This window comes from Orbicella faveolata, unplaced genomic scaffold (assembly GCF_042242905.1).
Source record: "Orbicella faveolata isolate gen_17 unplaced genomic scaffold, um_ofav_v1 contig_3, whole genome shotgun sequence".
Classification (NCBI taxonomy): domain Eukaryota; kingdom Metazoa; phylum Cnidaria; class Anthozoa; order Scleractinia; family Merulinidae; genus Orbicella; species Orbicella faveolata.
In genome coordinates this window covers 9,192,051-9,217,148 of record NW_028301558.1, presented here as the reverse complement: position 1 = coordinate 9,217,148, position 25,098 = coordinate 9,192,051, and the positions used below count along the sequence as shown (strand labels likewise).

Below are 25,098 nucleotides of genomic sequence, written 5' to 3'. Positions count from 1 at the left end.
CACACATGTAATCATTAACTTGGCTATTCTTTGTAGGAGTTCGTCTGCAGTTATGGAAGCGTTAGTTCAGCTAATATCCGAAGAAAACTCGGTACGTAAAGTCAAAACGATGAAATCACTTTATCTGTAAAATAATCTGCTTTTTGTGGCGTTTAATGTGATTCCCCTTTTTCTTTATTTTAGCACATCGAATCCATCTCTTTAGCTGAATCCAAACTGAAACAGGACATTATCCCGCTCTTAGATGCTCTCGGGACAAACGAAACGTTGAAAGAACTTGACATCAGGTAAAACTCTCAGCTGGTTCACCAAGCGTTGTATCTTGGCCTGTCCTTTTTCGTTAACAAGATCAACAAGTAGTCATTTACTAACCTTAGAACTAGTAACTACAATTGTAGCTACCCCTTAGAGGGATACTTTGCTGAGGGAAAAATGTATAAAATGAGAATTTTCTTGTTCTTGTTAACTCTATGCATGAGCTTTGTTATTATGTGGAGCACTTTTCTTTACGGTATAATGGTGGACTCTACTTGATTTTTTCAGCGGAAATCAAATGGGCGACGAAGGAGCCCGCATTCTGGCCAAGGCTCTTCAAATCAACACGAAACTCAGGTGAGGAATGCTCATACTCGATCGTCTGTTGAGTCGTAGAATTGTGAGTTACCTGTCTACACTTGTCAACATGACAAATAGAGAAGACAGAACAAAAGGCAGGAGTAGATAAACAGACAGTATCTGTTTGTTTAATATACAGTTGTCGCCTCTATAAGAGTGTGAAATTCAAAATTGTCAATTAAACAACGACATATAAAAAGGCACCACTTGGAAAAAAAAACCGTGTCGTAGCTTTCCTTTGAATGGTCACAAACTAACACTTTGAACTAACAATCGACATGGATTTACTCTATACAGCTTTGAGTTACTGTTAGTGATAACCACTCAAAGAGGATAACATGAGAAACCTTTGAAATATTTAGGACTCTAGACTGGGACAAGAACGGAACAACTTACAGAGGATTTGGAGACATCGCAGCAGCTCTGGAGTGGTGAGCTTTACTCTTGTGACATTTTGTGTCTTGTAATCGTGTGTATATCTGACTGTTTATCATAATTCTAACGTTCAAGGCTGTCTTTGTTTCTTGTAGTAACCATACGCTGCTGTCCATGCCAATGCCTCTACACGATGCTGCACAGTCGCTTAAACCACAAACAGAGCAGCACCTGAGAAAGGTTAGTGTTAAGTTGTCAGCTTCTCTTAAATGCTTCTGTGGTTTTTATTGTAATAAAATTGTAATAAATCCAGTATGAAACCAATACTGAACAAACAGTGTGATTCAAATCGCGTTAAATTATTTGTTTAGGTCAGTTCTTTAAAAGCTTGTTAGTATTGTTTTATTGTCTTGTAGTTTTAGGTCCCTTTTTATCTTCGTAATTATTTTTATCACTTATCTTACATATTTCATTGCATTCTACCGTTCGTGACATTTTAAACTCTTTTCTACTGTTAAAAACGTATTGATGCTACTTATAATTTTTTTTACTCGCACTTGAAAATGACCTCGGAGAGGTCGAAACGTCATGACTTTTTATCGCTAGTTTTTATTCCAAAATTCCAAAATTCCAAAATTCCAAAATTCCAGTATACAGTGTAGTATTTCCTCCTCCTTTGTAGTGGAGGTCTGACTGCATGCTCACAACATGATTGATTTTCCTCACTTGCTTTTGCTTTTGTTTATTTTGTAAGAGAGTAAAAAGCTGCAAGGTAAATTGAAAGATAGTGGGGTGCCCAAACATTCAAACGGCATTTCAAAACCTTTACATCTAATTTGTCCTTAATATTATTGGATGACGTTTAGTGCTTTACTATAGATCGAACAGTTGTTACTCAGGAATCAATCGCCTCACAAAGTGGTTACAGAACAGGCGTACAGATTGCAACAGGGTTTGCTACTCACATCCACACAGCAACAGGTACGAGTGAAACTATTTCTTTGCACTTTCATATCATTGTAGTCGCGAGGCAAGCATCTGTTTTTCGAATCAAAATGGTGAACTGAACCCGAGGTTTTCATCGGCGTATCTTAACAAGAGGCTCATAAAAGGGACATTTCCTGGTCAGTGTTACGTAAAGTTGTCAACTAACCACTGAAACGTTAACACTAGTACTTGAAAAGGATTTGTCATGAACCTGTAACGCTGACAGTCTAGACAGTTAGAGTTTAGATTAACATCTCAGGTTACACCGTTACACGGCTCTTTTTGGCCTTTTAGATGGTAGATCGCCTGGTGGTTCAGTTACAGGACCTTGTGAGTGCGCTCCGACTCTGCAAGGACCCTGACGTAAAGAACGAGATCAAAACTGCTAAACACTGTATACAGGATGCAGACAAGCTCAAACAGGTTTGGAAACCTCAGCATTTGAACAGTTAACACTTTATTTTGCGTATGGTAACCTATCGAGATATCAACGTGTTTCGCAGTAGGTATATGGCAGAATCCAAACCCAAGTATTGTAGCGATTAGGACCACCCTATACAACAGACGTTTTAAACATTGCAAAAGTCATACCAATTTACTACTTGCAACAGAATTGATAGACCTATTATTCAAACACCCTAGAGTAACTGCGTCTTCAGTAGCTGTTTCACTCTCAAAAGCTAATATTTGATCTTGCCTTATTTCGTTTCATTTCATTTCATTACATTTTATTTCAAGTTTGATTCTTGACCTTGATACTTCCGAGAGTGAGAGGGCTGAGGATGTCTATATTTACAACAACGATTTCACCGATTTCTTGAACAATACAGCAGTCTCACTTTACCCTTAAATGTGTTTCAACAGCTGTTGCTAAAGTTCCATTTGTGTACAAGTGACAGTGACATAGAGGCCCGATTTGCTGAACTTGCGAGCGACTTTTACAAAGCAGCTGAGGATAAAATGAAGGTAATAAAGAAAGTAATATAATTGTTCCTATTCATCGTCAGTAGTTGCGATCCATCTGAACAACGGCCCAAATTTACGAGTTCTTAAAGTTACTTGCATGGCTTTAAGACCCGACTGGTCATAGCTTGGGACTTGATAGGTGCGTCAGCGTCTTGGAGACTTGCTTTGTTGCCATGAAGTTTATTATACCCCTTTCGAGTATTTTAACGGGTGCAAATTAGGCAATGCAAGTAGCATGTAGGTTGTTTTTTTTTTTAATTAGTTACATGCCAGCTTCTAGTCTGTGAAGAAAATGCTACTGCCATGAACACAGTTACGAGACAGTGTTATAAGTCCTGGTCACGTTACGGGTGCAACACTGGATGCAGCATTTATGTGCAACTGTTCTAGAGGGCGTGGCCACACGTTGCAACAATCCCTGCAATATTCGGTGCATTATTGTTGACGGTGCGACAATGCCCAAGTGCGTACATTTCTAAAATCAAAAGGCGGCGTTAGGCAAAGAAAAAAATATCCATAGTTGACCACGGTTGTCGTTCTCTTGTACTCGAGGTACTGGTTGAAGGATGCTGTTTGCGTTGCATGTTCGTGTTCAGTGGTCATAGCACACATACACGTTTTTCGCATTATTGCCCAAGTTCAACGCCTTTCTACGTATGATTTCTTTTCAGAGCAACATGGACAAGATGATCGATTGCGCAAAAGAACTTTGTCCTTACATCACATCTGCGGACGTGAGTAACGAGTAATTAAAGCGTGTAAGATCTCAGATGTAGAAGACGTTCTCAAGCAATTTCCGTGTTGTGGTGAAACAAGTGGATGTTTGACTGAACGAGAGAAGTGCGCTTCCGGTTTCTATTGCTGTTTTAAGCTCTCCAAAAGTTTTTAAACGCTGAACTGTCCAAAGTAGAACTGACCCTTTCTCCTGGTTTGTATGTCAAACCGCTGATAACTGTGACGACAGTTGTTCCTTCTTTAAAGAACCTTTATCACGGATGCCGTATCGTGGGGAAACTTCAGCCTTGTTTGTTCAAGTTCGGTTATTATGATCCGTCCCAGTCCTTCTCAGTCCTTACAGTCCATATTCATATGTCGTTTATCATTATCTCTTTGTATGAGTATTCTATGCCTCCCTTGGTTAAATATTATTTTACCAACAACAAAAATGACGTGATATATTGTGACACAGCGCAACAAAAATAAATGACATGTTATAGTATTGAGCCTTTCATATCGTTTGTATGCCTTTGACAACAGTCAGTGCCGTAGCTAGTAACATATTTGACCGCAGACTCAAGTGCAATAACAGTTATTCGCCTTTGAGTTGCTATATCTTTCTAACGAGAATCCCAGTCTTGCACTAATATTTTTGAAGAGAGATCTGTTACTAGTTAATTCAATTATATACCGTCCAGAATGCTAGGGTTATCAAAGTCCTGTCTTCTGTGTTGTTTCTAGGACGTGAAGAGCCGTCTACAAGCTGTTGTACGGGGCAAGTCAAGTATAAATGAAACATTTGTGGAGGAAGTGATACTCACTCGAGCTGCTGCGGGTATCGCCAATAGGTTAAGGTCAGTAATACACACATTTTGACTTATCTGCGGTAACAAGTCACATGTCATCGAAGTTCCTGTTCTAGTATGTTCTCTAGAAGTGAAGTGAGCAACTAACCCACCCCTTCCTCGCGGTGTTACTTTGCAGTGAAGACAAGCTTACAGTGGCTTCTGTCATGGCCGACACGATCATGGAGATGGTGATACATCAACTGGAGAACAGCGTCAACAAACTGGTGAGTGACACCTCAAGAATTATACACACAATCACCGACGAGCCTCACACAAGCGGGATCTTAAAACTTTGGGTGCATTTGCTCGTGTTACGCATCTCACTGTTTCAGAGAATCTGGTTCTTGCAATCATGCGTGTGTGGCTAGCGTAATCAAATATAACGTGACAATTTAACTTGCTGTTTATGTGTATTTTACACCTACTCGGAGGATCTTGATGCTAAATAGCTCGATGTAACTTTCGCTTCAAGGAAACGTTTCCTTATAAGCGATTTGTCACGTTGGTTATATTCGTCAATTCTGTCTGGAAAATTTCGGGAATATTCACGCATGAGTACAATGCACAGGGTGGCAATGATGTTCAAAGTCTTATTTAGAAATCCAGTTTAATATCAGCGGACCTAAGTCCTTTCATGAAAGGTCCGGAAGGCTATCTGAAAGAACGAAATTTGTGCTTTAGCAAAGGCTCTGAAGAGGACAGCGAACATAACGCAAACATGACTTAAGTCACGCGGCGAGAAATAAAAGTGAGGAAAATTATGAAACTTGACAAATATTCTTTGAACAAGGCAAAGAAGAAAGAAATAAATAAATAAGTAAATAAATAAATAAATAAATAACGAAAAATATTCTTTCATTCATCAGTTTCATCCTGTGAATTGGCTGAAAGTTTACGGTAAAAGCGTAATTGCAATGATCTTTTTATCAGTAAACTTATTGTTCATCGTTTTTTTTTTTTTGTTTTTTTTTTTTTTAAATGACTTAATCTGTCGTGCGGTTTTGCAGCGTAAATGTTCAGCTACACTACTGACGGAAATGAAGGAATTCACCAGCAGAAAATATTCTCTCCAGGAAAAAAAAATGTTAACGGCACAACGTTACAAACAGACATTGTGTTAGGTCATGATACAGTGCATCATCTAGAAAGTATTACATTAGATACAGTCAAGTGCATTTCAGAGAATATTATTTTGATGTATCACGAAATTCTCCCCAGTAACTTGAAGCAAATCTCAGACATTCTGTACGGAGAATTAACATGTCGAGCTTACTTAACAGGAGTTACTTCTGAATGACTATCGAAGCAAAAAGGAGGACAAGGACACGGAGACTGAAAAGAGCGCCGAGGAGGACGACGTGGCAGCGGTAAGACACCCTGGGCATGCGTAATCAGTCAATAATTTCAGTTACTAAGCCAGAGGGGTTTCAGTGTTTTTAGTAACGAGGGAGTTATGATAAGGTGCTGATTATGTTCGCGCTCGCACGTTTCTCAGTTATTTAACAAATTGACGTCAGTTGTTTAGGCGTCTGTCCTCATAATGATGATAAATTGCGTCATAAAGCCCTGGCCAAACGGAGTCGCAAGTAGACGCATATTCTCAACTTGCGTCTACTTGCGACTCCGTTTGCCAAGGCCTTGCGTGCACTTGCGTTGACTTGCGATAACTTGCGCTCACTTTGGTCGAGATCAAATTTTCACGCAAGTCGACCCACGTTTTTCACCGTTTGGCCACCCAACCCAAGTCAACGCAAGTTGAGTGACGTCCATTAACCTATTATCAGCCAATGAAATGCAGCATATGTGTCCCTTAAAATGGGTTTTTTGCGACTTGTGTGTACTTGCGAGGAAACTTGCGCGTCCATTTGGCCACCCAACGCAAGTCTCTACGCAAGTTCAACTTGTGGCTAGTTGCGACCGCTTGCGACTCCGTTTGGCCAGGACTTAACATTGTCAAAGTGGCCGTAGAACCACGAGCCGCAGGCGAGTGGTTCCGCAGTAAACTTTGACAATGTTGTGACGAAATTTATCATCAATAAGAGGACAGACGCTTAAAAAACTGACGTCAATTTGTTTTTCACAATAAGAAGACCCCAAAATGGTCCAATGCCGGGAATAAATGAGGGGAAAAGACGCCGTAAACAAAGATAAGTGAATTTTATTCAAAATGACGCGAACATTGTCAATACCTTTTCTCGCTTTTGATTGGCTTCTTGAAAAAGTCCATAAAATCTCATTGGTTTAGAAGTTGACAGTTTGACAGCTGAAAGTTGAACTTGAAAGCTTGCATAAATTAAAATTTTATCCGTCTGTACTCTTATTGATGATAAAAATTAGTCAATCAACGCGCAACAAATTAGACAGTTATGGTAAAAATAATAAATGGATAATGCCATAAAAGCTCGAGGAATTAGGATTTGCACTGCCCGTGATAGAGCGGTTTTCAATTGAGAATTACGTTGTTTTTCGTTTTGGTTTTGGTTTTAATACGGTTTGAGATTGGCTGAGAAGTCAAATTAATAAGTAATTGGTTTGGTTTGAGTTTTATAACACTCAGTGGAAAACCGCTCTATTTGAAAATTGATTTCTTTCAATTACGCTCGCTTTAAGCCTCGTGCAATTTGGAGAAAATTTTCAAATATCACTCGTAGTGGAAGTCCTTACTAGTAATTGCACTCGCATTCATACGATTACCTATACTAATTGTTATTTTATGGTACCAAGATGAAAAGTTGAAAAGTTGAAAAGGGTATTTTGCACTGATATCGCATATATTTATATCAATTGAATCTCGTGTGTCTTTTTATATCCAAGAAGGACCTTGAAACTGAATCTTCGAGATTCACGTCTTCAGAAGAACCATAGTTTGATTGTTCTGCACGGGACGGTTTATGCGTGTGTAATTTACATGCAAGCTCATTTCTCTGGCCAATCTCTTGAATTCACCCTTTCCGCCTCAGCAACCTGCTCGTTGCAAACTCGACATATATTCTGCCTTTACTAACTAATTCATTCCTGGTTTTCCAGGTGGCTAAAAAAGCTCGAAATCGCCTTAGCACAGCCCAGCTGACGGTGCCCGTGACAGACGGAACAGATGGCCCAGGTAAAAGGAGCGGCAAGAGGAGGCCTACAATCAACAGGCGTCCGTCTCCCAGAGGAGTCCCTGAAGAAGACGAACAAGACAACAAAGAAGAGGTCCCGGTCGTAAAGGTGGCCAAGGAAGAGGTCGACGAGGCGCCTTCAGCGACTCTAGTTGTGCCAAAAAATGTTGGTACGTTGAACGTGGTTCTGAACCCCATGTACAGAAGTTTTTGAAACTTTGCAAAAAGTTGCATTTTATTCTTCTTATCACAATTCTATGATAAAAATTGTTTCACCGCGCCGTTTTTAGAAATATAAGTACTTAAAGCTACAATTAAGGGTGTATTCAGCAGGCCGTACTGTTGCTATGGTAACATATAGTGTCACGAAAATGAGGGCAATGATTGGGCAGTTTTTTTCGATACCCTGATTGTAGCATCATCTGATGAAGACTGGTTATAGTGATCCATCAAAATATACGTCCTGGATAGTGCTGGGAATCGTTTTGTGTAAGTGTAGGTAAACTGTTACTGGGGCAGTATTTTATTTAATTTTTTTTTTTTTTTTTTTACCCTTTTGTTTAACTTACTTTGGTGCATCATTCCAGTCTTCACCGACATAGAGATGAAGGGCTCGGATTTGAAGCACTTGGTCAAGGACCGTGCTCGACCCCCTCAAAAAAGGCGCCTACCCACCCGTCCCTCAAACAGACCAACTGCGGCTAAAGACTCTGCCAAGGAAGAGAACAACGAAGAGGAAGATATTGAAGTATTTTGGAGCAAGACGGTAGAAGAGTAAGCGTGTTTCCTTTGTCTCTTTCCCTCGAAACTCGTGACATTTGGCAAGAAACGTTGGCGCGACAGCTTGTATAGAGCAACTGAGTTTGGAACGGAATTATGGTGTGTAGAAATATAAGAAAGGTTTTGGCCAGTCAGCTATTTTGGAAAAACTGTGTCTGAGATCTTCGCAGAAGTGTCGAAGATGTTTACTGCGGACCTGATGAAGAATAGAAGAGCTTGGTCATTTAACTATCGCTTGAAATACGAGAGTGAAGTGACTCCAAAATTACGGTTTTATGAATTCCACTAGTATATGTTTCCGTTTGTCCAAGCTTTATATATCAAGACGTACTTCGTTTTTAATGAACATTGCAAGGTTGAATTCGACGTGAACTATCATAGTGAACCTCATGTGTAACCTCTGATTTCCCAACTGGTTTGGAACAGCAGTAACAACAGCCATGTTTTAAAATTCCCATCCGAGCTGTTTCTTCAATCATGCTCTTTCTTTTTGCAGGCCGAGCGTGGTAGTCACGCCAGAGAAGAACGCAAAGAAGACATCAACATCTAAACCACCCCCCTCGACTGTCACGCCTCCAAGCAAGACCACTCCCCCCAGACCTGCAACCAAACCAAAACCCTCACCCAAGCCAAAAGACAGCGAGGTAACGGGATTTAGTGATAACTGTAGAATTAATGAAGGAACGCGTCCCTTTAGATTACCGTATACCTTTAGAGGTTTTTCGCCTCCAAGCGATGTAGCGCGTCCGGTTTAAAGTTTAGATACGTAAACCCCTATATCAAATTAAACTTTATAGAGTTGGTTATCAAACTATACCAAGAATTTTGAAATAGAATGAATTGTCGAATGACCTCTACAGACCTCTACGTATCTGCAGTTAAAACGGAAAGCGTTGCTTGGACGCTAGGCATTTCTAAAGGCATACGGTAACTTTAAGAACCAATTATCAGAAATGTTACGACCGTGTTCGTACTCAGCTCTACCATTAGTAACAACGATTCGAAACCTACAATATCTTTACCCAGTGTTTATCCCGTAATTAGCGAGTGAAAAGTTCTCGTACCCTTTAATTCCTAACTAACGACCATCGCAGATGAACGACTAAATGAAAGTAGCGATTGTCTCCAGAATTAACTAGAACCCCTGGTAATAACTGTAACATAAGGTAGTGAGCTCAATTGTTCGCCAATATGAATGTTTGTAATAAAGCAATCTATATTAAAAAGTAATGTAATTAAACTTTGTCAGCGGTAGAAAGCTGTTTTCTTGCTTAACATTCGAGTGAAATTTTGTCTTAACAGGAAAGCAAAAAAACTGGCTGGATACACAAAGGGTAAGGGTAAAGAGACTTGTTTGATGTTATTTCTTGCATGTTGTTTCCGAGCGATGCCCGGCGATCACTCTGCGAAGGCGCTTCAATCCGGAATAGGGTATCTTTTTCATACAAAAAGCTACCTATTTCACACAGCTACAGTAGAAATGCTGCATCCCTTTACCATATTGATAATCGAGCATTTTTTGCCAACATTTCGTGCGAGTAGCACCTTAAAATACTCAGTAGTTGATTCACCTGCTAGTTGCGTACGTTCTCGATTTGCGTAAAGCCGTTTTAAGAAGATAAATTACAGTTTTCCCACCCTTTGTCACAGTTTCTACAGTAGGAAACGGCATTTTGAGGAGTTTGTATTTCTTCCTTAGGGGTATTAGCCTTCCAGGATTTTTAAAGAAGAAACCAAGCAGGGACCGTGCTTCAACAGCGCCGGGTTCAGAATCGGCTTCCACATCTTGGTACACTAACAACGGTAAAGAATTTTAAAATTAAGTGATGTCCTTATACCTGTTATTGCACTAGTTTGTGGAATTTTCAAACCAAGTCACTTAGAAGAGACGGTCTACATCCGATGCATTTATCGATGCAAAATCTAAACTGCTCTAAACTCTACAAAGATGCTCTTTCTTTGGAGTTACCACAGCTTCGTGGAACATCTCTGAATTGTACAAAACACAAAGCATTCTATCAATCATCCGTATTCCATAAGGAATAATTAATCTTCAAGATTAATGCGAAATCGAAGTAAACGAGATGTGAAGTGAGTATTTCTGTGTGTATTTCACGTTGATGTACAAAAGCAGCAGAGGAAAATCGTGGATGCGCAGAAGTTTTTTTGCATTCTCGAAAATCCTGCGCCAACAACTTTATCAGATTTTGTAAAGTTGTTTTGCTTAGCCTATCCTACAATTCCGTCTGATTACTTCGAAACAAGGTTGATTTGAACGAACGTCACTGCAAACCACAGCTTAATTGAACGGTTTTTTCCTTGCTCAAAAGATGCCGCTGTATTGCGTGTTTATTGGGTTTGCATTGTTGTCGTAGAGAGAATAGGAGTGTTTTCTTCATTTTGGAACTAATGGCACTCGCTCCTTTTGGATTTCAGAGGCTGAAAAGAAGAAAAATACAGATTCCCGAAATGGAGCTCCCTCTAAGGAAGAAACAAAGGTTTCCAAAGAGAGGCTCCCCTCTGAGAAGAAATCAGAGCCACCCAAGGAAAGGGTACCCTCTGAGAAGAAGCCAGAAGCACCCAAAGAAAGGGTACCCTCTGAAAAGAAAACGGAGGTGTCCAAAGAAAGGTCACCCTCTGATAAGAAGAAAGAAGCACCCATAGAAAAGGCGCCTTCTGCGAAAGAACCAGAGAAGGCTCCTTCAGAGAAAAAAGAAGAAGTACCCAAACAAACGACCGTTTCTGATAAGATACCTGAAGTGAAGATAGATCAGAAAACTGCTGAGGAAAGTGAAGTCGTTTCTAGAGAAAGAGTATCCTCGCAGACAAAACGAGAGAGGACGCCTTCGGCAGGTAAACCGGAAGTCGCAAGACCAATCATTATGGGGGTAAAGCCATTTGCTCTTCCGCGTGATAGGGTAGCTACAGAGACGGCTTCTCGACCGCCAACCTCCCAACCGCGCGATAGGGCGTCCTCGGCTGAAAAGGACGTTGCGAAGCCGGCCACCCCGGAAGAACCTGCTAGACCGCGCGGACCTCCCAAATTTGGAATTGGGATAGGCGGGGCAGCAGGTGGAGGGCTATTGGCTGAAATGAAGATGAGGCAAGAGAGGGCGGCTAGTTTAGGAAGGGTGAGTTATCCTGCGATATTCAGACACCACATTAGTATACCCAGAATTTATCAGGAGAAGTAAGGGACTGTGGATAGTGATGAATGAATGTTTTGCAAGTTTGTGTGTTCTGTCTGATTTTATTCTGATTTATTTACGACGGTGTGCGATAGGAATATTCCAATCAAGAAGCAGTTTTGGATGAGGCCGGTGGAGTTTTTTTCTTTTAAGGCGTTAGCGTTAGAGAAAACTTATTCAAAAATAAGAAATTGCCTGAATAAATGTATGAATATAATCTGTTTCACCAAGGTATTGAGGTATTGTCTAGCATCCCTTCCCCTGACTCAGAATCCATACTTACAGTAAAGTTAATGTGTTCACTGTTTGCGATATTTGATTTTTTAACAGAACAAAGCGTCAGACAAGCCAGCCGAGAGCAAACCAGTCGAGCTAGGAAAGGAGACCAACGGAAATAAAGAGACGGATGCGGAAGTCACGAAGGAAAAACTTGTGAAACCGTCGTCATTGAAGAGGCCCAGGCTACCGTCCGGTACTCCGCCAAAACCCGCTCCACGGCCTGCTAAGAAAGATCTCAAGAGAGAAGCGCAAGAAGAAAAGAGAGAGGAGAAGGGAGAGGAAAAACCGGCGGTGAAGAAAGAAGATAAACCGGAAGAGAAAAAGGAGGAGAAACCGGAAGTGAAGGAAGAAATAAAGGCAGTTAAACCGGAAGAAAAGAGAGAGGAAGAACTGGCCGGGAAAAGGGAGGAGCAAACCTTGACAGCGCAAAAGAAAGAAGAAGCAGTGGAAGATAAAGAGAAAATCGTAGAAAATGTTTCAGTTGAAGAAGTAAAGAAAAAAGAGGAGGAAACGAAAAAGGAAGAAACAGAAGCGAAAGAAGGGAAGCCAAGTACAGAATTGGAAAAGCCAAACGTGAAACAGAAGTTAGAAGATGTTAGCGCCGACTCTGGAGTAAGCAAAGAAGCAGAAAGTGTGGATGGAAAAGTAGACAACGGAGAGACACATCACATAGAGAAGGGAGGCGATAATGAAACAGCTGTAGCAAAAGACGATTTATGGGTAAAGCGCGACTCTGGCAAAGAAGCGCTTAGACCAGGTGGTCGATCAATGTCGCTGAAGATTCAACGAAGCACCTCTGGCACAGAGAAGGGACAAGCGGCTTCGGTGCGGTCAGCTACTCTACCCAAACCCTGGTCCCCCGGGCAGGCACCCTCTAGCATGCTGTCCAGAAAGTTAAGCTGGGAAATGCCAAAAGCCGGCGGTGAGGATGCTGTTAGAGGGGCAAAGAAAGAGCGAAGTGGGAGTAACAGCGAAGAACCCATCCCAGAGGATTCAGAGGATCAAAGTCCGTAAGTATTTCACCCCATTTCCCTGTAGTGCAAAACCAAATATTTTAGTCTGCACTGTAATAAACGTTCATTGTTCTGTCAGAATAGAAGAGACGAGAAGTTACCACATGTAGTATTATTCCTTATTCGTTGGCTTTACGTGGGACATATTGAACACCCTCCTCGGCGCGTACTTGTGCAAATCAGTGTTCCAAAGTCGTTACCGCCTGGGAGTAGGCTCGCGAGGACGTGGGAGGGGAGGGTGGGAAGTTTCACATTGGTGTTTATAAGTGATTAACAACGAGGGATTAGCGCGTACGAGGTGAAGGGGGTGTAGAGGAGTATATGTGAGAAAAGGTTATGCATAAAAACGGAAGAAATGACACTACATGCTGGATCGATGAATCGTTTTGAAGATCGAGGACAAATGACCTCTAGTAGTGACTAACTTCCAAATGCGGGAATCCGAAAACAAACAGAATTTCTAGCGTGCATCAATATGAAATGGTTGCTTGTTCATTTTCTTTCAGTTCAGTTGAAATAAAATTGCTGAGAAAATTGTATTTAGTTCTGATATTGGTGTGACAACTTTCGGAGTGATTTGTTAATGTTTCGTTTGTTTGTTTGTTTGTTTGTCTGTATGATGGACTCTTGATGATCCCGCTGATTCTGTTCCTCTTTAGGGCGCCTGCAGCCCTCAAGGAAGAAGATCAAATATCACAGCAGAAGGACGAAACTAAAGCCACGACAGAAAACGGTGCTATTCCAAAAAGTCCGAAAAGTCCCGATGCAGCGACCTTGGAGAAAATCTTAACCTCTGCAGCCGATACAGTATTATAAACAAAATGTGTGAACTTATTTGAATGTTAATTAGAGCGTATTAGTTTACAACTGAGTGTAGGTGTGCTGACACAAAGCTGCCAAAAAAAAAAAAAATTAAGATGTACATGTCTATATACGTTTATGCAGATTATTTTACAGTAACTATTTTTTATTGACAAAGCTTCTTTTTGATACAAAATTTGTCCGCAATTAGTACATTTACGTCGTTCACTGCAAGCTATATTTCGACAAACCATGTTGGTTGATTTGTAGTCTAATGGTGAAAATGTAAATCGATGGGTAAAAACGCTTGTGAAATGTTCATTTTGTTAATCAAGGGGAAAAAACAACAACAACAGTAAGTCCAACCACGGCTATTCGGAGCAGGGCAAGCTAATTCGGACTTCCTGTAACTCTGTACACTTTTACACTTACACTACTTCTAACTGTAATATAAAATTAACATAAGCAATCGCTGAAGAAGAGGAATAAAACATTGAACGTTAAGTCCGGGCTTAGCCATCCACGCAGTGCTCTAGGTTCCATGTTCAGACTGTTCACTGGCTCGTCACGGGAGGTGCATCACACAGCGTTATTGGGGAAAGCGTTACGCAACCTTGTTGCGGGAACTGACTCGTGACAAAACTAGACAGCTGCATCAGAAGGGTTTAGTTTTAAATAAGCGGGGAAGGAGTGGGGTTAAAAATTAGGCAAATTGCTGTAAATTCGGTGCTTTATATAAATTGCAGTAAAGTGTACCTAGGTAGAATATCAGTATTAGTATAAATGGTAAATTGATAATTTTGTTTGTTACTGTTGCACATCTTGGTACGTACAGTTCGGTCATTTTGCTCAACATTACCAAATGTGAACCTTGCACCGCATTTGATGAGATCAAATCCGTAGCAACTAAATAAAATCGACATTACCATTTTGTTTTGTTTTGTCGTGATTTAACCTTGTAAAACTTAAGTCGTCTGCAGCGACGGCAAAGACTGTTTCACGGAACCTTTCGCGCGCGACAAAGTAAAAAGATAAGGGGTATGAAGTGAAGTGCCGAGAGTGTGCTTGGCATGACTGTGTGCTCATTGTTTACTCGAAAAAGCGTCATATTGCGCCGTAAAATGTAACTGTTAACGGAAGCTGGTAACATTGATGCGAAAAGTGAAAAGTATTACCAACTGCGTTCGAAATATATGAGAAAACAATTCCGCGTGCCACCTTGTTTGTTTATATAGGTCATGTAGGCAGGCTGCTCCGCGGGCCTGGTGTAATCGGCAAGAACCTGTCAACACTCATGGCCAGGAGAGTAAAGAATGGGGCAATATAAAATACAACGTGGACGAAGTTTAACTTGATGTTTGTGGAATAAGCGAGATTTACCACCCGTGCGATGTACAAGGGTTGAACCAGTAAACCAACACCAAGATCAGAAACAGCAAGTCTCGGGAGCAATGTTTTTAAACGCTTTGGCAACGACGTAGTTTTTCTCATCGCGTAGATTGTTAGAATGTTCAACATGACGGCGGTGTAGGATAAGAGTTCAGAGCGGAAAAACGTACTGCGCAGCTTTGTGCGCATCCCTAGCACTGCTTACGGGCTCAGGCAATCTCGTTCCCAGAGCCTTCGTTACCCTTGTCCAGCGGAACGGGAAAGCGAAGACTTGCATCACCCTGGACAAGGAAACAATTTGTAAAATGGGGTATGGCGTCATTTCGTTGCTATGGTAACTCAAATCCTTGTGAAGTGTACCCCATTTGAAACTTTAATCTTTCCCCCTGTACAGCTCTAGCACACCAATAACGTTTGATTTTCTGTTGGATCAATAATGGTGGTGCTCTAGTCGCTCAAAGTTGAACGGTATCGTCACACAAAAATCTGATCGAGCCACCTTAAATTAACTGCGCCATCGTTTTTGAATTTAGAACAATTTTTTTTTGTATAACTTAATTCTTTTTTACTTCTCCCCATCTCATAATTTTTTACCGTAAAATTATTTCACGTTTCCTGCAAGACAAACTATGTGTTCTAAGAACAGTACGTGATGAGCAAAGTTCCTTGTTTGTTAATTAAGTTTTTAGGTATCGTGTTTTTGGAACAGCCACAGTTGTTTGGAGCCTTTCTATTTAAAAATTAGAGTATAGCTTTACGGATGAAGACAAGAGGCTGGACCATAAAAGCTAAACAAACTCTTGTGTCATGTTATTTGGACATGCGTCTCCAGTAGTCTGGAACCGCTTCAGTTGAAAAATTAGATGATTTGAATAGAGTTTACGGATGAAGACAAAAGTTGGACTAAGAAATGGGTAATTAGTTCATATGAGCTAGTATAAGTTCTTATGTCATGGGTACGGTGTAGACTTTAAAAACTCAGCAGAAATTAGAACGTTGCAAATCAGACATTCAGACGCTCTTTTCAATAATTTTCCTATCGTATTTTCCGCATTTATATTTGCTATAGGGGCGTTCAATTTCGTAAGAAACCGCAAACTACAATTAAAACGTTTTGCGGACTTTTTGTTGGTGAGTTTAATTGATTAATTTCAAAATAGAAAAATTGGACATGAGCAGGTTTACAGGAAGAACCTTTCTTTGTTACACGTCTTGTACGTCTTTATTTTAGCCTTTGTAACAGGCTCCGGTTATTTCAATTTACGCGCAAAATTACCTGATAAAATTGGATTATTTTCAACTTTATAATTTATAGAATAAAACCATTTTCCGCGCCTGCAGCAACTGCGTTATTCAACGTTACGATATTGGGCTTGTTGATCACGTGGTAATAGGCCACGTTCGATATATCAATATTCTAGCATGGTTCCGAGGCTTTCAGGACAGACTTCTATATTTGGTGGTGTTTTCCTTGTATCCAAGTCTCTTTTGGGAATTGAGGGACAAAAGAAACTTTAAAAAATTGCAATTTTGACCCGAAAGCCTCTAAGCCATGTTGAGTATTGATATATTGAACATGGCCTGTTGACTGAATGTGTTTGGCTCATTTGGGTGCACTGGGTTTGTTTCTGGTGCATGGTTCTTATGGTTTTCTTGGTTATTGCTAGAAATTATACAAGTACAGGGGACTTTTTATGTTGCCATGAAGTGTCTGAGGTTATTGTTCCCGGAGTTGGTCCAGAGTTACTATTCCCATCGAGATATTTTGTTGATTGTTGGTTCCATGGGGCCTTCAATTGGACCAACGTTGGTAGACTGGATCGGCCGGAGTCTCCGGCGAGGGTACAACATGAGCCATCATAATATGAACATTATATTATTATTAATACTCCATTACCAAAAATGTGATGTCAGACGTAGCTATTACACCGAGGAGCGGCTGCAAATGACGTCCGGCGGTTTTTGAAGACAATTAGACTGTTCTTGCCGTAATGATATTTACATTGAATATTGATATCTACTTCATGCCAATATGAGAATTTGCCCATCGGGTTTCAATTGCTACAGTTTCATGTAAGCATGCGCCCTTTTTGAAATTTCTTTATCCAAATATTTTATAAAGATAAATTTCTGGAGCGAAAGGAAGGGAAAAGAATACTTCACTTGAACCAACTTCACTCAACTTCACTCAACACTTCAGTCAACCAATTTTTTGATCAGGCGGGTGGCGACTGGCACGGCTTTAAGTGCTTAGGAAAGCCGCGTTACCTAAAAAAGATGAATGCTTCGTAGTGTAAGTGGGACTTGTAGAAGCCAGCGACACTTTTTTCTCTTTATATACTGAAACCATGCTGGTGGTGGGAAGGTAATCTAGATTATAGACATGATTTGCCTTGCATGACCAGCTTCTAAAGCGTATCTTTATTCATCCCAAATTTAGCTTTATGATTTACTCCCGAAGTAACATTGTAGTTGAATTTACAGTTATAACGCTTTACTGACAGAATCTTAACTTAATTTGTCACAATGTCGCAGACTGTTCTTCTAGGCGAGAAGATAATCGCACATCTGACAGGTTCTTGCACAATCTCTCTGAACGGTAGATGCTGCGCAATCGCTTGGAACCAATTGTTGGCATACTCTTGGCTTGAAATCGTAGCAGTCGGAACTCTGTCGCTGAACCCTCAAGTCTGATTCATCTGTCGAAAAAACAAAACAACAGCAGCTAGTCATAAACCGTAGACCTCCGAAAGTAACGAACCTTCTTTGGCTCTCGGGGTAAGCAGCTGTTTCCATCGCTAGCTACCAGGGCCGTAGCCAGAAAAAAAAAATTGACAGAGGCAATCATCCTTATCTAATAAACTCTCCTCTTAGGTATTTAACAGTGTTTCACTTTCCCCCTTTAAAAAGAAAAACAACAACAACAACAAAATGACTGTGGCAAGTGCCTCGGTTTGCTTCACACTGGCTATACGGTTCTGGCTACTTTTGGTATGCCGAACGCTACGTTCCTACAACTAAAACGCGGGCTATGTGTGAGCGGATTTTTCGATCATAAGAAAATAGCAATATTTTGAATAAAGTTTCCTAGAAGGAATCACTCTTTGTTTTTTGCATAGAGATCTAGAACAAAAAGGATTAAACGAGTTTTGCAACAATCAATTTTGCATCAGAAGAAAGTAATTTTGCCTTTGAGTTTCTTTTGATGTGGAATTGTCAGCTGGGTCAGTTTTGCAGCAGTTGAGCTTCCATGTCTTCTCATAACAAGTTAGGTCACTGAGTTTCTTTATTTTCGAATGTAATCGTTAGTTTCAGAGGGAATGAAATGCTCCATATAAAGGCAAGATAACCATCTGATATTTCTAACGAAAGAATTAAGAAAAAAATACCACCCAGCTAGCCTCGCCGACTAAAGTGCTGAAAAAAATAAGATCGACAGAAAACTAGAATAAAAAAAAAACTGATAAAATGACGGTTTACCTCTTCTCTTGAAATTTGGAGCACACTCCACCTCCAGAAGAATGAATGTCAGCCAAACAAGTGGGAGAAGCTTGAACATCTTGATGAACGTGATGCAAGTTCGGTCTCAGTAGAACTCAGTGACTCAGCTTCGCCATCCGTTTTAATTATGCTCTGTTTTGACCATTAGCAGGTGTAAAAAATGCCTATCCATTATGATGACGACTTATTTGACAATTAATTCCTGTAAGATAATCATCTATATTGTGATCAAGCAGCACGTGGCAGTAAATGGTTTGTAACCCAATTTTTATCCCGCTTGGTTAATCATAAGCTTCAACTTGTTGGATATGCATACAGCTGTTTCGACTAAGGTTGTCCCATAATAGCGTAAGAGCGTTCGCGACAGAGCTGATTGTTGTCGTGGGTGGTAATATTTTCGCGTTGTTTGACTGAGGTTCACAGTGTTGCAGTAACAAGAAAGGGGAACAATGAATACAAGTGTTTATGCTGTTCTCTTCTATCACGCTGAAACACCATGAGCTTTAATGTCAAGCAACCGTAAATCACACATACCCATAATACCTTTCGACGTTGTCATGTTCGTTTCTCTAAACAGCTGTTAATAACAAAATGACATAACCTTTATCAAACGCTACTAGAAAACATTCTGGAAACAAATATAATGAAACTACTGGTGAAACTGTCAGACAATATTTCTAAATATTTTCTTCCTTAATTTTTTTTTCTCCTTTGAGAGAGTCCGAATGAAGCTCATTCAATTCTTTCATTTAAATTTTTAAAAATAGATTTAAAAAAAAAAAACATTTCTTGGTAGGTATTCCTTATTACAATTTTCTTTACCCAAACATACAATTGCCATAATTACCTGAAGCTATGAGGCGAGGAAAAAGCAATTAATAATGTACAGTGGCTTAAAACACTTTCGTACATTATGTTCTTATTCTATAGTCGGAACGGCGCTATATAATCGTTTTATTTTTCTTACAATTGCCCCTTGGATCTTTATTGCCCCTATATCGTTTCCCAGTTAACATTCTAAAACAATAACGTACCGCTTTTTTTTTTTTTTTTCAATTTATTATTTTCTCTAAGAAGACAATTTGTGCTACGGTCACAGAAATCGGCAGCAGTTGCAATTGTTTTTATCGCAGACTCGGTTTGGCTGCTGACTTAACTTGTTGTTGATAATGTATGAATCCCCTACTGAGTAAAATCGATCAAGCGATCGAACTTTTATCAAATCACCAGACATCGTGTCGATTTTACGACATAAAAAAAAAATAATAATAATAAAACATGAAATTAACTCTTAATAGACTACACTCTTATACTCTTCCACTTTTATAAGAATATTGTTTTTCCGGCCGAGGCTTGATATTACCTGAAGCTATGAGGCGAGGAAAAAGCAATTAATAATGTACAGTGGCTTAAAACACTTTCGTACATTATGTTCTTATTCTATAGTAATAAAACATGAAATTAACTCTTAATAGACTACACTCTTATACTCTTCCACTTTTATAAGAATATTGTTTTTCCGGCCGAGGCTTGATATTCTTATTTTTCTGCCGATTTTAGGCTGAAAATATTCTTGTGAATATTTTTAGATTATAGCGTATGACATTTGTGCTTTCGAATGTATTTGGTGTCTGGATGGAGTTCAAGTAATTTTGGAGCCAATCTGCAGGGATTAAAGCCTGATAGGACGCATATAATTTCTTACAGAAATGTTATTAGTATCGAAAATATGGCTAGTGCTGTTGTTGTTGTTGTTGTTTTTTTTTGGCTTGTTTTGTCGTTCAGAGAATGGAAGTATTTTATACGGTTTAGTCAAAAGCGTATAATTTATATTTACAAATTTTTAACGCACAAAGTTATATTCTTTTTAAAACTCAGCTTCAGGTTCATTCTTAAAATATTCTGAAATGATGTGATAAAACACATTATCGATCTCTTTTAAATAGATTTTAGCAAGCGTATGGGGCGCACCATAAATTTCAGTTTAAAGTTGGGCTTAGATATAACCAATCAAGATAATGTCGGAGTCGTTAAACAAACACAGCTGACTGCCAAAGAACATCAATGAACGCCGACTTTTTCTACGGTCTTCTTTTTCAGGGTATTTATATCTTAATTCATATTCCTGCTGTTTTGCTGTTTATGCGCGCATTTGATCCTTATGCTCGCAGTTTCCTTTTACAAAACGCAATTTTGAAAAGGTCTGAAAAGGCGAAAAGTTTTTGTTTGAAAATTTGAAGTTCCATGTTTTAGTTTTCTAATACTGTAATAAGAACATAAGTTCTTAGACATTAGTATGGAAAACATGTTTTTTCTTAACAAATTTTATGGCCATAAAAAGCGTTAAAATCTTACCCACATGCATAATTATTCAGTATTCATCACTTTTACGTGACGCGATGTACGCCATGAATTTCTTGAAAGTGTTAATTAATGTAGTACTGTGATGGATGAATGCTTGTAACTGCAGTACCTTTACAAACGTTGGACAAATAATGTGTACAATGTTTTTACTCCAAATGGTGACTACAAAACAAACATTTGCCTTTTTGGAAACGATCTAAGGACCTTAAGGTTTGCCATGTATTGTTGTTTCTGTCTAGAAAGTCAGGCTAATCAGTTGCCGTGTTACTACAATGATTTGCATGTGACAAGCTGACTCCATTCGAGACCAAAACTAATACTGAGAACAGAACAGAAGATGTATTCGGTTCTTTAGCTTGAAACTTTTCAATCGAAATTGTTCAACAGTTGCAATACTTCATTCATTCCATATACACCAATTCAACCCAGGTTAATGTTGGTTGAAGACATCAATCAGACTAATAAAACGAAAAAAACTTTTTTCCCCTCTAATCAAATACCATTGAACCCAACCAAGTAAAGACTGGTTCATCCTTACGGAACAAGATGTTATCGAATTTTGATTGTTTTTTGTTTCCTGAAGTTGAACGTTTACGTTTTCTTAAGTTCTTTCTTTCCGAATAAGTCCCCTTTTGTTTCGTTCAATGAACATGGAGCTCTCCGGATACTTACAGTACAAGCCGTGCGTGTCTTCTCATGCTATAAACACCTGAGATAACGCTAAGTAACATTTTAATTGTTTTTCAAGACACTCACTGCTGTAATGTTGATTTTGTTGGGAACAATCACACTTTAGGTCTTGCGACCACAGAAGCCACAGAAATAAAGGTTTTCGTACATCAGTCACAAAAAAACCTTTTAGTTCAAGATGCACCTTTCTTCTTAAAGCGATTCCATCGTAAAAGAATATTCTTTTGAACAAGGTTCACTAGGTATTTATGTTGTGAATATTAGAGAGTTTACGGATGACATTTCCGGCAGACGGCAAAACGGCGGCAAAGATTACCTTTACCTCTGAATTTTTACTCGTTTCTTGTAATTCTTAACTAAATCACACAAAAATAGAACAATGTCTCCTACTATTCACTGCAAATACAGATATTTTTATTCTACTGTACAAACAGCTGAAGACAGACAGCAAAAGTTTCATTTTTGCCGTTTGCCGTTTGACGTAGCGTCATGCTTAAGCTCTCTATTATAAAAAAATGGAACAAAATGAGGGTCACGAAGCTGTCTTTTTTCCACAATGTGCGCGGACGTGTTCTTCACAGACCTCAAGGAAAAATGTCTCAAAGCAGAATTTTTGCACTGTAGTCAATCGTATCTCATTTATATTTAAATTAAAAAGTTGTGGTCACCGTGTTCGTTTGGGAGAAAACATCCCTGTCGAGCTTAGCTTTAAGAAAATATCACAATATTATGTAGGTATATGTGTGTATAGAACCACCTTTAATGAATATATCGTTGTTCCTTCCTATTCGAAAGCCATAAACAGTACCTGAATAGGCTTGAGGACTTTAACCGCTTTGGCTGAAATACGTAAGGAAGTGAAATTCAATCAGGCTTGTTATGTCACGTGATTTGGTCTGTATGCTCAAGACATTACACAGGACAAGGGAGGCATCGTCAACAATTTGGCCTCAGAACTGCTTTTGCGCTCCGGTTGCAGCGCATAAAATCTTTGAAGTTATCGAGATCTTCATAGACAGTTATTTCGTAGACATGAATTTTTTTATAGAAATCATTAATTAATTTGTAAGCCTGCCATTGCTTTCAGATATTGCCAATTAACAGGACGTTATTCTTACAACATAAATCTTACTTTACAAATTTTGAGACCTACGGTAGAGTGCCTTCTTGTTAAATCACAAACAGACCAACTTCAAGTCTGTGATTATTTGTAATACCATGAATATTTGTTTCCTCGGGAACACCATACCACGACTTGTCGACTGCAAAACACAATTGGTACGGTTTTAACGAGATAAAAAAGGAGATTTTCAAGAGTATGGAACAAATTTCAACCTCGACAATCTACTTCCTTGTTGTAATAGTTCGTTAAGAAATAAAACTTTATGAAAAGTTATAAAAGCGTTTTATTTGCCTTACAATGTTGCCAAACTAGAGGAGTTGTTGTGTCATACTAACCGAACTATCGGCCAGGATGAACGCTCACACTTGAAGAGGAACAATAAATATGAAATGCTAATTAGCTAATGCTGAGAATGTCTTTATTTAGCTACGCCGTGTTCTATCTTGACATCATTTCCTTTACAAACAGATTTGGTCGACGTTTTCCAAATTGCCAACTCGGCACTTCCTTAACCATTTTTGGTCGGAATGATCGAGAGCTTTTTGGAATAAACAGCCGCGCCGGTCGACTGGCCAATTTGATGGAATTCCTGACTATTAAAAGAAGACGTGTTCGTTTCGTCAGCTTGAAAAGTTTATCAAAAAGGAGAAATTGTTCAGCAATTGCAACTCTAAACTTTATTCCAAATCCACCAATTCAACCCAGCCTAATGGTTGAGGAAATTGATCAGACAAATAAAACAAACAGAGTTCCTTTTTTCCTCCTAATCAAATACCGTGAATTGAATCCAACCAAGTGAAGGAGGGTTCGTCCTTATGAAAAAAAAAAATGTATTCGAATCTTGATTGTTTTCCTGATTAAACTTGCAGTTCTTTCTTTTCGAATAAGCTTTTATTTCAGCTACAATTCTTTTCAAGTAATTTAATGAGGATATAAATCATTTTAATTATATTATAAGAATACTTACTGTCAAGGTAATGGCGCGTGAACGCTTCTAAAAATATCGCTGTAATGGTCATATTGTTGTGAACATAGTTTTAACTATGTTGTGAGCAATCAGCCACATTGACTGATTTCGTTTAGCCGCTAAATATTTCATATGATTACATGTTCGTGCCTTACTGAGCTTATGTTAAAATATCAATCAAGAACATTCTATAAATGAACAGTCAATTTTAAGAGTGGAATTTAACAGCTGTCTCATATGCTGCTAGCTGAGCTTTAAAATATCTTTGGCAACAAAATTAAAAGCCATTAGGTAGTTATTTTATCATTTCTCTCAAGACAATCATATTCTCTTGATCTCTCCATGTTTATAAAGCTTCTCGAAGACACGTCAGTAATTCTTTTGTCCAGTCCTCGAGTTAATTATGTTTGACATCTGCTTTACACTTTGCATGAAGCACCTATGGGATTTTTTTGGTAGTTTTTGATTTCGTTCAAGAACCGGGAGACCTCGTACTTCTTACGTAGTGTATTCACGACGTGGGAACTGCTGAGAATTCACCATTGAGAATGGATTCATAAAGCCACCTAGAACACATTGAGCCACAACAATAAAGTTTTGATTTTGTCCACCAGTACTCGACAAATGACGAAAACCCATTAAGAAGTGAATATGGAAAGCGAGGGCGAGGATGAAAGTGGATTAAAAAATTTATAAAAGTAAAAAAAATAAATAAATAAAAAAAACGGGCATGTTTATTTTGCTTCGGAACCCTTTGAAATAAGTCTATTTCATTTTTCATTTTAAACGTCAATATCTGGAGTAACGTTAATTTTGTTAAATAAAGTCAAACTTTCAATGTTAATGTTTCCGTCGCAAAAGAAACGGTTTGTTTAAAGCACTTCCGTGCCGTAAATATCTATCAGTGACAAGATTGTCCGCTGTTTACAGAACACCATGTTTGTTCTTGTTTGCTTTACGGTGGTATTACATTTTTGCAATAACTCTTTTGGGCTTGGATTACAAACATGTCAGTGTTGTATTTTCTTGCCTTTTTGCATTCTTCTGTTTTATAAACGATTCTGACCCGGAGATGACCGTTTTTCAACTTTCATGCACTGTACGAATTCCGATTTTCTGATTGGCTGATTTGTACCACGTGATACTGGGTTGTGACGAGACAACCACCTTGACGTCGTTATCGTGGTGTAATAGCCGTGGTGTAAATTTAACACACCACTGTCGTTACACCACGGCTTCGGCTGACTCACATTTAGTGGTTCCTTTGTGCAGTGTATTCAATTTGAATAATAAAAATGTTAACGCACTCATTGCTCGTGAATTGTCGGGACTTACCTGTACTCGTTCACTAACAAAGAACTCGAAATTTTCAATACCGCACGAGGCAAAGCCTC

The 25,098-nt window shown here is 39.1% G+C and overlaps 1 protein-coding gene and 1 long non-coding RNA gene across 2 annotated transcripts in view; one reads left to right on the top strand and one right to left on the bottom strand.

The window, feature by feature from the left end:
* LOC110067900 (uncharacterized) overlaps positions 1–14,601 on the top strand; it is a 30,276-nt gene extending 15,675 nt beyond the window's left edge. The window contains exons 22-41 of the mRNA XM_020775245.2: positions 37–91; positions 184–287; positions 544–612; positions 978–1,046; positions 1,146–1,230; positions 1,870–1,971; positions 2,272–2,400; positions 2,842–2,943; positions 3,615–3,677; positions 4,402–4,514; positions 4,645–4,732; positions 5,789–5,875; positions 7,536–7,779; positions 8,197–8,383; positions 8,886–9,033; positions 9,692–9,723; positions 10,089–10,192; positions 10,826–11,520; positions 11,908–12,866; positions 13,529–14,601. Of these exons, the coding sequence (XP_020630904.2) occupies positions 37–91; positions 184–287; positions 544–612; positions 978–1,046; positions 1,146–1,230; positions 1,870–1,971; positions 2,272–2,400; positions 2,842–2,943; positions 3,615–3,677; positions 4,402–4,514; positions 4,645–4,732; positions 5,789–5,875; positions 7,536–7,779; positions 8,197–8,383; positions 8,886–9,033; positions 9,692–9,723; positions 10,089–10,192; positions 10,826–11,520; positions 11,908–12,866; positions 13,529–13,685 (3,592 nt within the window). The 3' untranslated portion in view covers positions 13,686–14,601. The remainder of the gene's footprint in view (positions 1–36; positions 92–183; positions 288–543; positions 613–977; positions 1,047–1,145; positions 1,231–1,869; positions 1,972–2,271; positions 2,401–2,841; positions 2,944–3,614; positions 3,678–4,401; positions 4,515–4,644; positions 4,733–5,788; positions 5,876–7,535; positions 7,780–8,196; positions 8,384–8,885; positions 9,034–9,691; positions 9,724–10,088; positions 10,193–10,825; positions 11,521–11,907; positions 12,867–13,528) is intronic.
* Positions 14,602–17,459: 2,858 nt separating this feature from the next.
* On the bottom strand, positions 17,460–18,698 carry LOC110067911 (uncharacterized). Its single transcript, XR_002298709.2, has 2 exons — positions 18,540–18,698; positions 17,460–17,758 (listed from the first exon to the last, which is right to left on the bottom strand). It is a non-coding gene; the product is annotated as an uncharacterized LOC110067911 (long non-coding RNA).
* Positions 18,699–25,098: the final 6,400 nt, after the last annotated feature.